Source organism: Rhipicephalus microplus, chromosome 9 (genome assembly GCF_043290135.1).
Source record: "Rhipicephalus microplus isolate Deutch F79 chromosome 9, USDA_Rmic, whole genome shotgun sequence".
Taxonomy (NCBI): Eukaryota; Metazoa; Arthropoda; class Arachnida; order Ixodida; family Ixodidae; genus Rhipicephalus; species Rhipicephalus microplus.
Genome location: NC_134708.1, coordinates 130200279 through 130216236, shown reverse-complemented (window position 1 = coordinate 130216236; position 15958 = coordinate 130200279). Strand labels below are relative to the sequence as shown.

The following is a 15958-nucleotide window of genomic DNA, read 5'->3' as shown; positions in this document are numbered from 1 at the left end:
TCTGCCCACGTTTTATTCTTAATTTTACTGCTTGCATCACCAACCTGTACAGCACAGGTTAGCGGTCTCTACGAGCGAATGTTAACCTCTTCTTCCTTGCCTTTATAGATTGAGTTCATTATACTTTTCCGCCAAGTGTCTCGTATTTCCTTCTCCTGTAAGCGCATTTCTACGAACCCCATCTAAGCCCGGAGTAGTGCGTTTAGGAATATTATTGTGACAGCAATTATATCGACACTCTCGGCTGGATTTCGCCACCAGCGTCGACGTCGGCATCGATGTCATGCACCGTATATGTATACGTATCTATATATATGAAAATGCAAGAAAGAAACATTAGCTTGATTATCATGCTTACAGCTGTTCCAATGACACACATACGGTATACGTATTATGTGGCACATGTATATTTATTTTGCCGGGCAACTACTTCGGGATCCGATGAGTTAAGCTTCTCCGCTCTACTGCACCGTTGAGCAGCATTTGCACTCTCCTTTTCCATGGCTATACCACAGTGGCAAACGCCAATCAGAGGCGCTATCAAGCGGCTCCAGCGAAGTGTCAGATGGCGACTGCACGGGGAAGGCGCGCGCGTTGGCGTCCATATGTCTACCAAGGCCATCACGGCACTCCTCTGGAGAGAGAGAGAGACAACATTTATTTACGCATCCGGCGTGCGAGAAGTCACCGGCCACGCAGGGCGCGGGTAATCCCTATCTGAAGACTATGGCTAATAGTCCTATAGTCTCAGGCCCTAGATCTTGAGGACGTTGTGCTCCGGCTAGGCGTTGGATACTCGGGCTCCTCCGCTCCCGTTGTCCGGGGCGTCGGCTCCCTTTCTCCTTTGCTTTGCCAGGGCCTCCTCAAGCCGCTCGATGGCCCTTCGTTGCGTGGTTGAGTCTTCGGAGCGTATCCATGCTCCCACCTCTTCGGGATACGTGGCGTCCTGGCACTGCCCATTCCCATTGTTCACACCACTGTTACACCCGCCCAACATGATGTGGCGGAGGGTGGCTAGTTCACGTTCGCACACGCTACACTTTGCGTCCACAAACATGTCGGGGCATACGTGCCGGGCCAATGCTGGCGTTAGCGCGCATTCTGTTTGCAGTTGTCGGAGCTTCACTGCTTCCGCACGTGACAGTTCACGATGCGGGGGTGTAAAGGCTTTCCTGGATTCTCTGTAGGCCGCCAGGATCCCTCCGAAGTCGGTGAGGGGATCGAGGTCTTTTTTTCATTCTTCACTGCTGGTTTCGGAGAGACGGGCTGCTGCGGTCCGGCACGTGATGAGATCACGGGCCACAGCGTCCGCCTCCTCGTTGCAGTTCTCGATGTCGGGAGCCAGTTGTCCCATGTGGGCTGGGAACCATTTGAGGGCGATGGTTGGCCCTGTAGCGGCGCCGCGAGCAGCCCGCAAAGCCGCGATGGACCTCACTAGCCGCTCCGTGCCCCGATAGACCATGGCTCGGGCAAAATTCTTGATTGCCTGCTTTGAGTCGCTTAGCACCGTGTGCGTGCCCGGCCTACCTGTGGCCAGGGCTATCGCCACCTCCTCTGCCTGGCCGGCTGTTCGGGCGCGCATGGTGCTTGCTGTTAGTAGTTTACTGGTAGTAGCGCTGGCCACCACTGCTGCGAAGGCGTTACGTCTTCCCGGATACCTTGCGGCGTCCACGTAAACTGCGCCCTCGTCTCTCTGATGTTGACGGGCCAGCGCCGCTGCTCTCGCCGCTCGCCTGCCCGCATCCCTTTCCGGGTCCGTGTTCTTTGACAGCGGGTAGACGATGATCTTCGTCGCTGCCTCGTCGCTCAGGGGGACTTGTTCTTCTAGCTCCCCGTCTGGTCCTGCTCCCGGGCGTTCTCTAGGAGGTAGTAATACCACCCGTTCGAGTAATCCTCTGCCCGCGGCTGTGTTGCTCAGGCGGTTCAGCTGCAAGGCTCTCTGGGCCTCGCTGATCTCTGAGAGCGTGTTGTGAGCTCCCAGAGACAGCAAGGCCGTTGTCTTTGTGTCTGGTAGGAGCCCAGGAGCCCCCGCGTAAGCCTTCCGGATGGCAGCGTCGATCTTGGCACGTTTCGCGCCGGTCCAGCGGTGAAAGGCCCCCGCATATGCCGCGTGGCTTATAACGAAAGCCTACAGCAGACGCAGGAGCCCCCTCTCATTCATGCCCCGGTAGCGGGACGACACTCGCTAGACCAGGCGCACTACGACGCCCATCTTCGTTGTGATGTTCTTGACCGCCGTGGCGTTGGTTTGGGTGCCGTCCACGAACATCCCCAGGACTCGAAGCCCCGGGACGTGCGGTATCTGCATACCATCACTGGGGCGCATGATGATGTTCTCGGCCATCTCTCGACTTGCCTTCTTTCTGTGCCTCCCAGTTGGTGGCAGGATGAGTAGCTGTGATTTTTGTGGCAAACACCGCAAGCCCGTGCCCGAGAGCGCGGACTACACGGCGTCCACCGCCACCTGCAGGCCCGCCTCGATGTCTTCGTCGCTTCCACCCGTGGCCCAGATGGTTACGTCGTCGGCGTAGAGGCAGTGTCGGATCCCCGGGCCCAGCGCCTCCAGACGCCTGGCCAGCTCGATCATGACAATGTTAAACATGAACGGGGAGATGACCGAGCCCTGTGGGATCCCGGCACTGCCCAGCTCTCGTTCTTCGAGCTTCGTTCCTCCCACCTCCAGCCTGGCCGTGCGGTGAGAGAGGAAGGCTCTGATGTAGTTGTAGGATCTGGCGCCCATCCCCAGGCAGGACACCTGAGCCAGGACCACCCAGTGCCTAACGTTGTCGAAGGCGCTCTGCAGGACCAGGCCCAAGATCGCTCGGTTGTCATTCTTTGGAGCCCGCCCGGTGGGTCAAGGACTTCTTGTTCATTCAGGAGCATGGCGTCTTGCGTTCTCAACTCGGCCCGGAAGCCAAGCATTGAGTCCGGGTAGACATTGTGTGCTTCCAGGTAACGGTTCTACCGGGTGTTAAGAACGTGCTCCAGGACCTTGCCCACGCAGGACGTGAGCGAGATGGGACGCAGGCCCTCTATACCCGGTTGCATGTTTGGTTTTGGCAGCAGGATTGTCTTTGCTGTCTTCCAGGCCTTGGGCAGCTTGCCGTTACGCCAGCATTCGTTGTAGTAGCGTGTCAGTGATGTGATGGCTGAGTCGCTCAGGTTGCATAGAGCTTTGTTAGTAACTCTGTCGGGTCCGGCGGCCGAACGACAGTTCACGTCCTGCACCACCTGCCTCACTTCCCATTCCTCTAGACCTCGGTCGAGGTGGGGGTTCGGCTAGCCGGCGTAGTCTGGGTAGTCTTCGCGACTGGTTATGGGGAGGTAGCGCTCATTGAGTCGCTTGAACATCTCCTCTTCGCCCAGTTGACGAGCGGTGGTGTGTAGGATTTGGGCCATGCGTGTACGTTGGTATTCGCAGCTCTTGGTCTCATCCATCAGATGCCTGAGGAGTTTCCAAGTGCCGCCGCGGTGAACCTGCCCATCAGCCTGGCTGCAGAGTGCAAACCACTGCTGTGAGCAGAGCTGCCTGCTGTGTCGCTCGATCTCTCGGCCGAGTTCTGCGATCTTCTTTAGTAGCTTTCTGTTGTGACGTTGCCGCCACCAACGCTTTTGGAGCGAGCGCCTGGCTTCGAGGAGGTGGGCTAGTCTCGGGTCCATGGTTTTGATTTCTTCAGGTGCATCGATCTCTTCGGTGGCCCCCTCTGTTGCGGCCAGCAGCTTCGCTGACCACTCGTCGATATTATAGACTTCGCCGAGTTCTGTGTTACGGAACTTGCTCCAGTCAACGAGTTTGTGCTTTGATGTTTTGCCGTGGTTCAGGTTTCCGTTGAGATGAGCCAGCGGTAATTCAATTTCGATTATGAAGTGATCGCTGCCCAGGTTGATTCCCGTAATCCTCCACTTCGCGGTGCCACCTTCGGGCAGCATCGCAAAGGTGAGGTCCGTATTTGTATCCCGGGCAGCCGATGTTCCAATCCTTAATGGGTGGACTGGATTGATCAGTAACGTGAACTCAGCTTCGCCGGCGTCTTCGAGGAGGTCCCTTCCCTTGGACGTGGTGGTCGTGTAGCCGAGCTCTCGATGTTGGGCGTTGAAATCGCCGCATATTACCGCGGCGGCGTCTCCTCTCTTGGCCAGGTCTTTCTGTGCTTGTGATGTGGCGCTCTTGATCTTATGGAAGAGTCTTGAATTTCTGCTTTCGATGTCTTAGATTGCTATAGATGTTAGCGATGAAGACGGTGGTCGATGTCCTCTTCTTTCTTCCACCCCGGGCTCCTCGTCCTTTGCCGCTAATCGCTTGCTCGGTGAAGCACAGCTCGATGGCGGTGTCCCTGCTGCCCAGGAACTGTTGGTGTTTCACGTGGGCGATGCCTTTCCGGATGAACGTGCACATGCCCTGCGCCGCACCTTTCCCGCATGTGCGAGCGGACGGGGGGCAGGCGTGTGTCTGATACCCTGGCAGCGTCGGCGTGTCTTCGGTGTGGGTTTCTTGGACCGCCATCACGTCCGGGCAAGCCGTCGGTTCCAGCGATGTCAAGTACTGTTGTAGGATTGCTTTTTGGCACCGGAACCCGTTGGCGTTCCAGTACCAGATCTTGATCTTATTGTTGCTGTCTATTATGAGGGAGAGCCTTTTGTGTTTGGCAATATTAATGCACCGCTTCACCAATTAGCGGCTGCAGCTTCTCGGTGCTCAGGGCCCTCTCTAGCGCTTGCTCGATTTGGAGCTGAATCGTTTGCGCAAGTTATGTTGCATGACTTGGGTGCATTTCGTGAGGATCCTCTGCTCGAGGCCCTCAAAGCTCGTGCCCCATTTCTTTAGAGCTCTCGCGTTCCGACCAATCTTCTTACTGAAGCTCCCGTAGCCGAGAGGTTTGGTCCTGTCTCCGTTGTTTGTAGCTGCCACCGAGATGACAGAGGCGCTATAATCTTCTTCCTCGTTGCTTTCGCTTTCTAGTTCCTCTTCGGGTTGTTCTTCCAACCCTCTTGCCACCGCAACAATGGATGCCCTTGTCGGAGTCTTCGCTTTGGCGGTGAATTGGTAGGAATAAGGCCGAAGGAAAAACGTGCCGGGCACGTTTTTTCTTCGACCTTACTCCAAATGGAATTATCAAGTACTACCTCTTTCTCAATTGCACTCTTTTTTATACTTTTACTCACCGGGGAAGTCCCCTGGTGACCTTGTTAAACTAATCTGGCGTTATCTTTTAGTTATAAACTAGTGCTTCATACACTTTCAATTTTTCCCTTCTTCATCTACCATATGATGCTGCATTGTGACAGACTCCCCACCTAGCGCTTTGAGGTGGCTTCAAAATATTCTAGGAGCGGCCTTCTTCTTTTCGCGAATCTGTGTCATCCAGTGTTTACTTTCACCTCTAGTTTTTGCCTTAACCCATTTCCGCACAGTGTTTTTTTTTCTCTAAATACATTTCCCATATTTGGATGACTTTATCCTGTGGCCACTTTTCCCTTTTTGCCTGTCTGTGCTGCCGCGATGCCTCACGTCGCTGCTCGATCGCTTCCCGGATTTCTCTGTTCCACCAACTTTTATGCTTTCTCTTTCATTTCTAGCAAATCACTTTTTTCTCTCTTTCCATCTCCCTCATCATTACTATACTACTAGTCTTTGCCCGGTATGTTTTTACTTCGTTTTCGACTCTTTCAGCTATATTTGTAATTTGTGTTTCATTTAAGTACGAGCTTCCAAACTTTAATTTTATGTTCTTATTTTCAGTTTTATATCCGATTTGTAATGTTAAGCATTTCTGATTACTACCCTAGCTGTTACTGCCTTGCTCGTCCCATAAATTTCCTCTGTCATAAGACAATAATCAACGCCCGATTGTCTGTATCCGACTTCCCACGTAATCTGCCTTTCACAATTAGGCCCCACATTAACTATCCCAAAACTATGTTGCTCGCATAGATCTAGCAATAACCTGCTGTTGATGTCTGAATATCTGTCAAGGTCCTGTATGTGAGCATTCATGTCACCTACGACTATTTTGGCCCCACGACCGAATTCTTCGATATCATCGCCTATGCAATTCTTTCTCGAAATTCTTTTCTCTGTAGTTATTCCCCGCCCACAAGTAAGCTACACCTAGTCACGTTTTTTCCCCTTACTGTGCCCGACACCCAGAAGTGCTCTGGACACGTTCGCTTCCCTCTGTCCCGTTTGGCTTTGCTATGGATTACCATTCCAACACCTCCCTCTTTCCTTTCTGATGTGCTCCTGCTCCATCCTTCCCAAGTGTAATTCAGAATCTGTGGTGGCTCTTCCAAGTCTCTAAAGTGTGTTTCTGTAAACGCATTTCTTTGTTTTACTGCTCCTCAATCTCTAATTGCCTTTTTTCTGCCACCCTGCATGTTAATGTAACTACTTGAAACACGTGCCTTCTCCCTTTTTTCTTCACCTTTATTTCTGGTTTTTCCCTATACTACCTGTAAAAGAGTCCCCCTGATTCTTTTCCTCGTTACTAGCTATCCTCCACACCAAGGAAACTGCGTATCCCCCCCCACCCGCCGCAAGCCCCACCACGGTGGTCTAGTGGCTAAGGTACTCGGCTGCTGACCCGCAGGTCGCGGGATCAAATCCCGGCTGTGGCGGCTGCATTTCCGATTGAGGCGGGAATGTTGTAGGCCCGTGTACTCAGATTTGGGTGCACGTTAAAGAACCCCAGGTGGTCAAAATTTCCGGAGCCCTCCACTACGGCGTCTCTCATAATCAAATAGTGGTTTTGGGACGTTAAACCCCACAAATCAATCAATCAATCACCCGCCGCAAAAAAAACTACAGCGCGTCCTGCAAGTCGCTAAACAACCCCATGACCTAGCCTGCTATTGAAGTGAGTTTTGTCTCGTCAAAAACCACGCCACCTATGCACCTCTCTGTTTATTTCAACTACCACCTCCAAGCCTTTATCTCTGCTCATCTGCCGTATCTTCTTGTTTACGTCGACAACCACTCTTTGCACGTTGCCGTCACGCAATGGTACTTGCGGTATTGTGCATACCACTACCTGTACCTGAGGGGAAATGACGCGCATGTCATCGACCTCTTTCGCCAATGTGGTCGCTAGTACTGCCCATTCTCCGTTCGAGGCATCATTTAGACCACTGCGTCGAGCGCCCCTAACAGAGAAAATGCGCACTAACTTAATTATCTGGCCGCCAGAACTGGAGTGAGTAGCTTGCGTGCATTTAGGTGAAACCCACCACGGTCGATTTTTTTTCTTCCTCTACAGCCATCGCTGAATCTTCAGTTTCCGGGGCCTGATATCATGCAGTCGCCCCATAGCGCCACCAGAAGTCAGCTTCCCTCGGGTCTTCCTGATGCCCCACGCTAAGGTCTCTGTAGTTTTCAAAGGTAGCGTGAACCATTGTGCAAAAAGGAATGGACAATTCTTCCCCGCCTCTACGTCTCTCCCCTCTTCTTCGTCTTTTTGTGCTCGCCTATTGGGTCAGGCCTCAAACGTGCCTATTTATCTCGGGTGACCCCTCTGTTGTTACCTCAGCTCTCCTTCGCCACTCGCAATCTCGTCGGAAAACGACGCCATTATCGGGCGTAGAAGCCCCGACACACGTGCGCGCTGTACTTCAGTGGAAGCTTTTTACAGCTTTTAATGTTTCTAAAATACCATAAACTGCAGCTAGATGCCAACAGGTTGCGCTGTTGGCTGATTGAACAGCGTTGCCAAAGGGGGACAAACTTTTTTGTGTTCGTCGCGGAAAGGAAAACCTTCAACGGCGAGCAGTGTGAATCTGTCGCAGTTTTAATGTGTCTTTTATAAGCATCAGCAAGTTTAAGTGGATTTTACCTTTTTTACGCCACTATGATGCAATGTGCAATGATTCATTTTTCGGTTTAGAATTTTTTTTTTGTATGTAGTTCTTATTACGATGGAGTGCCTTTACTTTTATATAATGATTACAAATATGTGATTACGGTATGTACAATAATTGTCTTGTTGCAGTGATTCATTTTATACTAAAATTTGTCAACGAGAAAGAGTGGCTTCAGTTTACTACAATAATTTGTTTGCTTGATTTGAAGTATTTGTAACTGTGAGATTGATAGAAATAAAAAAAACTTATTTGCATTTGGAGGCTCCATTACTAAAGGAGGGACTTCACAGCTGTTCTCACCCAGTTAGACACCCATGCGGGAAGGTGTGTTCGTGAGCTCATCATTAGCCAACTGACGAAAACAAAATCTCCATGCTCTCTTTTGAACAAAAGAACGTCTTTTGGCAATAGGAATACCCACATACCATCTCACAAACTGAGCGCACTGAGAGAGTTTCCAGTTAAAGAGCTGGGTGCACGAGGCGTCCGCGATAAACAAAGAAAGACTTACCTCAGGGAGAAAATGAGCGCGCGATGAAGAATTTATGTGAGGGGTATTTAACAAATAAATGCATCCGCATTATCGAATGTACACAAGTTGATGTAGCGTTTGATTTTCTTACACTCGTCTTGTAAAAAAACTCCCCGGTATCCGAAAAGAAAAACGGAAGCTGTAAAGACTTGTTACGATTGCGCTTAACGTATTTTGTCTTTTGTTTTCTTGGGGCGAGTGACGTATGTTCCTATGACGAACTGAAGTAAAATTCCCGAATGCTAGTTTTTTTTTTTTTCACGCTGTCAAAATAGGTTCCAGGTTCACTAATATGTTCTCACGTAAGGTGGCACAACGGGATTTTTATAAGTCCTAAAACACTGGTACCAGGTTATATAACACGACCCGAGAGCTAAAGTACCACCTAACCACAAACTATGTTTATCACGCATCTTACATAACGAACAGCTCGATGAATATACGCCCACAACTGTCGCGTTTTCAAGAAAGTGCAAGTAAACGCTTCGACGCGCCGCACGCAGGCCGGGCGCGCCTTGCGAGTCTCGCCCGATAATGGCGGCCGAGAGTGAAGGGTGAGAAGGAAACTGCGCTGCGAGTAGGATTGATTGATATGTGAGGTTTACGTCCTAAAACCACCATATGATTATGTGAGGCCCGTAGTGGAGGGCTCCGGAAATATTTACCACCTGTGGTTCTTTAACGTGCGCCCAAATCTGTGCACACGAGCCGACAGCATTTTCGCCTCCATCGAAAAGGCAGCCGCTGCAGCCGGGATTCGATCCCGCAACCTGCGGGTCAGCCGCCGAGTACCTTAGCCACTAGACCACCGCGGTGGGTGTGGAGAGGAGGAGTTCGCGCTACCTTTGAAAAATAGAAGGACCTTATCTTACGCGGATGGACCGATGCTATAGCGTCCCTTTTATAACGGGGTGGTGACATGTGAGTGACCAGGCTCGCAAGAAAAAACATGTTTCTTTTTATGTTGACCTAATGCCTTGTCTACTTCGATTAAATCGATCTTATTATAACAAAGAAAGTTTTAATTTGTGTTCCATCTCTCTAACTCTTCAGGCAGAATGACTTCATTTTTCGACTATTTCTCCCTTTTACCTCTACTTTTGTGCCACCAATACTCTAGCCGTCTCTTACTTTCTTCTATTGCGAACGTGTTCAGCTTTCCATGTTTGTCCCTAAAACCCAAAGTCCCATGAATGATTGTACACAAACGTATACCTCGATGGATTTCGCAACATTCAATCAGAACATGTTCTATCATTTCGTTAGCTCCCCACAGCATGTACATTGTTCTTGCTCCTTATTGAATCTCGATTTATGACTACCCCACGCGAGGATGCAGCGCTGCCCCACGGCCTCCACTCGCACCGTACAATGCTGTCCCATAGAGTTACGGCGAAGCTTCGCGACCAGAAATAGTTTTAAATGACTCTGGTAACACTTAGAAGTGTGGCAGCTTGGGCTAGTTGGTATTACCAGATGATAGTTATAGCGCGAGAACAGAACGACGACACAGAGACAGGAAGGACGCGAAGGACACGAGCGCTCATGCCCTTCGTGTCCTTCTTGTCTCTGTGTCGTCGTTCTGTTCTCGCGCTATAACTGTCGTCTGGTAATACGTCACGGCATGAAGAAAATTCGGCAGATCCCACGCACCTAGCGAATCCATGTTATGCGAAGCATGAGGAGGGAAAGTGACAGCGTTCATTAGAAAAATAATTATCAATTGATACAAACTGCTTGCGATTAGGTAGATAAGATGAAGCCCAGGTAATGATATATGCTGAAAGGTTAATTGACTGCATTTTTTCAATGAGTTTCCTACAAGAAACAAGTTCAAATGTTTTTTTTTTAATCGAAAAATGTAACGTCAATTCGGCTTGACTTGTCAAGAGTAGTAACAAGGTAGTGAATTATTGTCGCAATTGTGCTACAGTCAATAAACCTTTGCGAAAGTCATGCTGGTGAGGAGACAGTACATTGTTATTATTTAGAAACTCGGTTATTGAATTTGCAATAATATGTTCGACTAACTTGCAGCACGTAGACGTCAATGAAATAGTGCGATAATTGGTTACTTAAGCTGTTTTGCCCTTTTTTGGAATGAGAACGACCCGTGCAGTTAGCCAATCTGTAATAAAATTTTCGATGACAGCGAGTAACAATAGATGATTCGCGGGAAAGCTAGCAATAATCCCATTTGACCCGACTAGCTTTCTGTGCTAATGAAAAACTTTTTTGCGATTGCTTTGCCATGACAGGCTGAAGTGCGCCCACCAAGAAAGGTCAGCACGTCGGTTTCCGCATTGCTGACTGTGAATACAACGCGATAATGTTTCCTATTCTGACATTTTCTCGTGGAGAAACTTCAGCTCGTTGGTTAACGTTCTGGTGAATCACAATAGTTTTTTATTATTGATCGATTCAGCGGAGTTTCTTCATTCTGCTCGGTGACTGCTCGCACCTGTTGCATCACTGCCGTCATTTTCGACGTAGTCAACTTTCTCTTACCCGCCACAATGCATGGTACTTGACTGCTGACCCACTGCAGTCGCAGGATCGAATCCCGCCCGCAATTTTTAGGGCGAAAATGCTTGACGCCGTGCGCTTACATTTAGATGCACGCTAAAGGGGAACTCCCACGTTTTTTTTTTTTTTGTTATCCACCAATTTCAATGATACTTTGAACAAGTCAAGTAGTTGGCTTGTTCAAAGACCATTGATGACAAAGCAGCTACCTGTTTTTCAGTTTCCGTTTCGACTCGTCCTTTATTGTTGAATTAAAATTATTGAGAAGTGCCTCGGCAAAATGAACCACCGTAGCGTTCGCGGGACTCTCAATACTATCTGAAAACAGCATTATCTTTGTATGGTCCAAAATACACCGGAGTTCCCCTTTCAAGAACCTGAGGTGATCAACATTTCTGGAACCCTCCACGCGTCTTTTCTCGTGAACATGTGATTTTGAGACGTTAATCCCCGACAAATATTATTTCATGTTCGCTAACGCCCCCGTTTTGTATGGTTGCAAGACCAGATGTGACGGGAAATCTAGCTTTTCCACTTTTCTCCGCTGCCGTTTTGATATGGTATTGTTACGGGCAGCCGAGATGAAGAGACATCTCGAGGTGTTCCTCCTAGGGCGCAAAAATGCGGATTGTGGCAGCACTTCTGCTGAGCAATGAGAGGGCGCGCGCATCGAGGCACCTTATCAGCAATCTGTCGGAGTCACCACCTTCGGTGGCGTTGCAGACCTGACGAATTTAAAGTCGTAACAATGTAGTGATCATATTTTTTCTTCGTATGAATTCTTCCTGCGCACGTTGTGCGGTAGTATGTAGCATGTGCATGTTTTGGCTTACAGGTATCGCCTTACATGTGAATTGCATATGCCAGTGCCGTATTTGCGTCGTCGTCTGGTTCAAGTGCTGCTTGATTCGTCATCGACTACGCATCAACCCGTTCAAACAGGCACACTACTGTTCGCGTACCAGTTCCCAAAACACGTTTCAGTGATTTACCTCAAGTATGTACCAACTCGTTCCTCTTGCACTGCAGCTGACAAACGTGCAGATCGTGACGCCCAAGAAGTTCATCTACCCAGGTGACGTGCTGCTCATGATCAACGGTCAGGCGGTCGACACCATGGATCAGTACGGCGTCAAGTCGATGCTGGCCAGAGGAGCCAACGAGATCAGCATCACCATTGCTCCCATGTCGCCGCTCAGGCTGAAGAGGCCCTCGTACACCAGACTGCACGAGACGGTCATGACGGACCAGAACGTGCCCGAGCCGTCGGGTAAAGCCGTTATCGTGCCACCGCCCAAGCCGTCCTGATTTCACTAAATTATTCTCGCGCATGGCCACTGCAATAAACGAAGGCAGCTGGCATCTTTCTCTAGCGCGGTGGTAATTATTTATGCGAGATGGCTTTGTGTCTTCTGTGAGGCTATTCTGGAAAACCAATATCTTAACACTCCGTAGCATGGGAAGTGAGATGACTAGCTTACAATATAGCGAGCAAGTGCGAGTACAAATAAAAAAGATGCTTGCGTAATTGCCGCCGTGGCGTTTCCAGGGACAATGCAGGCACCTGCTTGCATTTGGCTCCTCGAATCTCGTAACATCGTCGGGACGTTCTCGAATGCAGCAGTCAGCCTCTTCAAAGCAAAAAAAAATATTTATCCGCATGGACTTGTGCCCGGGAAAGGTAAGCTAAAGATGATGTAAAAGAATTGGCGAGAACAATCTCCGGCGGTCGAGTAATTTGTAAGGCGTGTCTGCATATATACGTGTGGCATTTACCATTCTACCTTATCGCTGGTGGCTGCATTCGGTCCAGAATAAAGTCAACTGTTGACATTTGCGCGCTTAGGTCGATCAGAATTTTCGGAAATAATCTTAAAGGTTCCCACACATTCGGGCGTGGTTTGCACATGGCAGTGTCTATGCGTGTAACGCCTTGAAAGAAACATAGGAATCACGCATGGCAGTATGTGATCATGGTTTTATGTAAATACAATGTAAGAAGAGTGCTGTAAAACACGGGAACACAGATAGCTATAATCGAAAACGCAGCGGGCGTGAACAGACAGCGGTTTGCTTACACTGGAGAAATTATGGAAGTTTAAAAGGTACAAGCCACAGAGAACAGCATCCACAATCATCGAAGACGGTTATCAGTTATTTTTTTTACCCCATTCACACAGCAACCACCGAACTCCATTTACCTTCATCCAGCATTCAACTTCCTTATGGAGGTTAGAAAGAATGAAGTTATGCTACATGACTTAGTGCAAGCTTTCGACGGGAGCCGCGGGAAGCATAAATGCCGTTGCTTCGCTTGTCAAAACATCCCACATTTCATTTAGTCGCCTTTAAAGCAACGTACACATGTCTCTCTCCCTCTCTCTTGCGTGCATTCTAATAAAACTAAAGTGAAAAAGTACACGTGCATGCATTTCGCACTTGCATAAACAATCGATACGGCGCAACTACAGTGACCTATAATATGGGAGTGCCCAAAGCGCCACACGTAAACATGACAGGAGAGGGGGCCTTTCGCGGTGAACTTCAACGCCACGGCGCTGCCGTGCCATGGGCACTGGTGAACTTGTGTCAAAATGACTATAAAAAAAGACATGGTAAAAAAGACAGTAAAATGTTCAGGATGCGGGGTGAGATTGAAAATAGAGGGTAGTGTGGATGTGAATGCAGAGGAAGCTGACACCAGGTGTAGACAATATGATGTGGGGGAGAAAATATAGAAAATGATGGTTGCCCAGAGTGAACTCATGATTAGAATCGCCGAGCTGGAGACTGCGTTGGCGACAGCGCAAGAAAAAAACGAAGGCTATGTCAGCCTAGGAGACACTGGCGAAGGTGGGCAAGGTGAACAAAGCAGCAGCGGATGGTGAGAACGGTAGGGAACCAGCACCCAGAATGGCGGTGAAAAAATGGGAAACAAGTTGAAAAAACAGCTTCACTTGTTCATTAGCCACAAGACCCAGCTTCTGCGAAGAAGTTGTGGGGGTGGGAGGGGACAAAGCAGCTGTCGGTACAAGCGCTAGTAACCTCTCGGTGCGGGAAACTCTAGCAGAAAAGTCGGAGCACAAGATAAGAGCCGAGGACTCGAATATAAATCGATGCGCAGAATAAATCAGAGATGGCAAGAGGTGACAAGAGGGTTTCAGTAGGGATGTTCGCAGGACATGAGTTGAAAGCAGTGATGAGGCAAGCGACCGCAAAACTCCCAGCTGAAGCTAATGGACGAAACTTCGGAATAATTGCGGCCGGTGTAAACGATGTCTTGAATGAAGAATTGGCCGGACTATCGACCAAATTGGCGAAAGGGTTCGATCGCATGCATGCAATTGCCCCTCAGGTACAGGTAGTGGTATACACGATACCAGAAGTACCCGTGCGTGACGGCAACCTGCAAACAGCAGTTGTTAACGCAAACAAGGAGATATGGCAGATCAGTCGAGATAGGCTTTGAAGTTGTCGAAATAGAGAGGTGCATAGGTGGGGTGGTTTTCTACGAGACGGAATTGATATATGAAGTTTAACGTCCCAAAACCACCATATAATTATGAGAGACGTCATAGTGGAGGGCTCCGGAAATTTCAACCTACTGGGGTTCTTTAACGTGCACCCAAATATGAGCACACAGGCCTACAGCATTTTTGCGTCCAACGAGACAGAATTCACTTCGATAGGAGGCAAGGTCATGAAGTGGGTTGGCAGCCTGCAGGACGCGCAATAGCTTTCTGTGGGGCTCGTGGGTTCTTCAGGGTCTAGGATAGCTAGTAACGAAGAAAAACCAGGGGGACTCTTTGACAGGTGGTATAGACAGATCCGATTCCAAAGTAGCACCAAAGTCTAAAACACGTAGAGTGCGGTGGAGAAACCGATGTAGGCATCAGTGCCGAGCATATTTAGACATAGGGTATATTAACATGCAGGGAGGAAGGAATAGGTTGAAGTGGGGAGAGATAGAAGAACAGCTCAGGAAGGAGAAGGTGATGGCATATGGGTTTGTAAAAACACATCTTAGGGACATGGGACAACCATTTAGCAAACAGGACTACGCATGCGAATATTGTGACAGAACAGAACTGAGTAGGGAGGGTGCTATTGGGTCATTTATTTATAAAATTACAGCTGGCAAAGGGTCAAGCAGGAGTGCAGGGAACATTTGTGGCTAAGAGAGAAAGTGGCAGGGCAGATGTCACTCCTGGGTTTTGTATACTTGTTGACAGGGGCAAAAGCCAGAGAGGAAAACCAAGAAATGATGCAGTGCATAGAAAGTGACATTCATGATCTAGAAGAAGAGTGCGAGGTAATTATATGATGAGATATGAGTGGGCACATAGAAGATGTGGATGGATATACTGACCCAACAGGTCGAATTTTAATGGATATGTGTGAAAGGCATGATTTAATCATTAGCAACGGTACCGAGAAGTGCGGCACGCAGATAGCATGGGAGGTGGGAAGGCTGCAGTCGACGGTAGATTATGCAATCAAGTCACATAGGATGTATGATCAGCTAAGGGTGATGAGCATAGATGAATATGGGTCAAGAAGCTTAAGTAGTAACCACAAACGTGTCTAGCTGACTCTTGGAAGAGAAGTCAAAATGAGAAGGAGGAATTATGAGAAACCACCAAGTAATATTGATTCAAAATCGCAAATACAAACAGCAACTGAAGAGACTGAGAAAGTGATGACCGAGGATAATAAAACAGAGCGGACGTACGCAAATCTTACTCGGTTGTTTGAGTTAGATCCTGCTAACGTACGAGTCAAATCACCCGGGAAAAGGAGCCACATACCCAAAAGTTGCTCGGACGAGGAATTTGAGAGAGCCATAGTAAGACGTCAGGAAGCCTCCAGGGAACAGATGTATGCTGAACATAAGGGTGAACCGGAAGATAATGCCACAAGAAATTTGGATAACTTCTCGAGCTGCAGAAGGGAAGCCTCCAATCTGATCAGTGAAAAGATTAGAAGAAAGGAGGCGCAAAGGATGGCGGAAGTAAACAAAAAGAACAGAAAGGCAGCTGCAAAGTT

At 48.9% G+C, this 15958-nt stretch overlaps 1 protein-coding gene across 2 annotated transcripts in view; it reads left to right on the top strand.

The window, feature by feature from the left end:
• The window catches only part of LOC142772156 (uncharacterized), a 284133-nt gene extending 271734 nt beyond the window's left edge, over positions 1–12399 (top strand). For both annotated transcript variants that reach the window (XM_075874306.1, XM_075874305.1), the window contains one exon: positions 11942–12399. In XM_075874306.1, coding sequence (XP_075730421.1) covers positions 11942–12220 — 279 coding nt within the window. In that variant the 3' untranslated portion in view covers positions 12221–12399. The remainder of the gene's footprint in view (positions 1–11941) is intronic.
• Positions 12400–15958: the final 3559 nt, after the last annotated feature.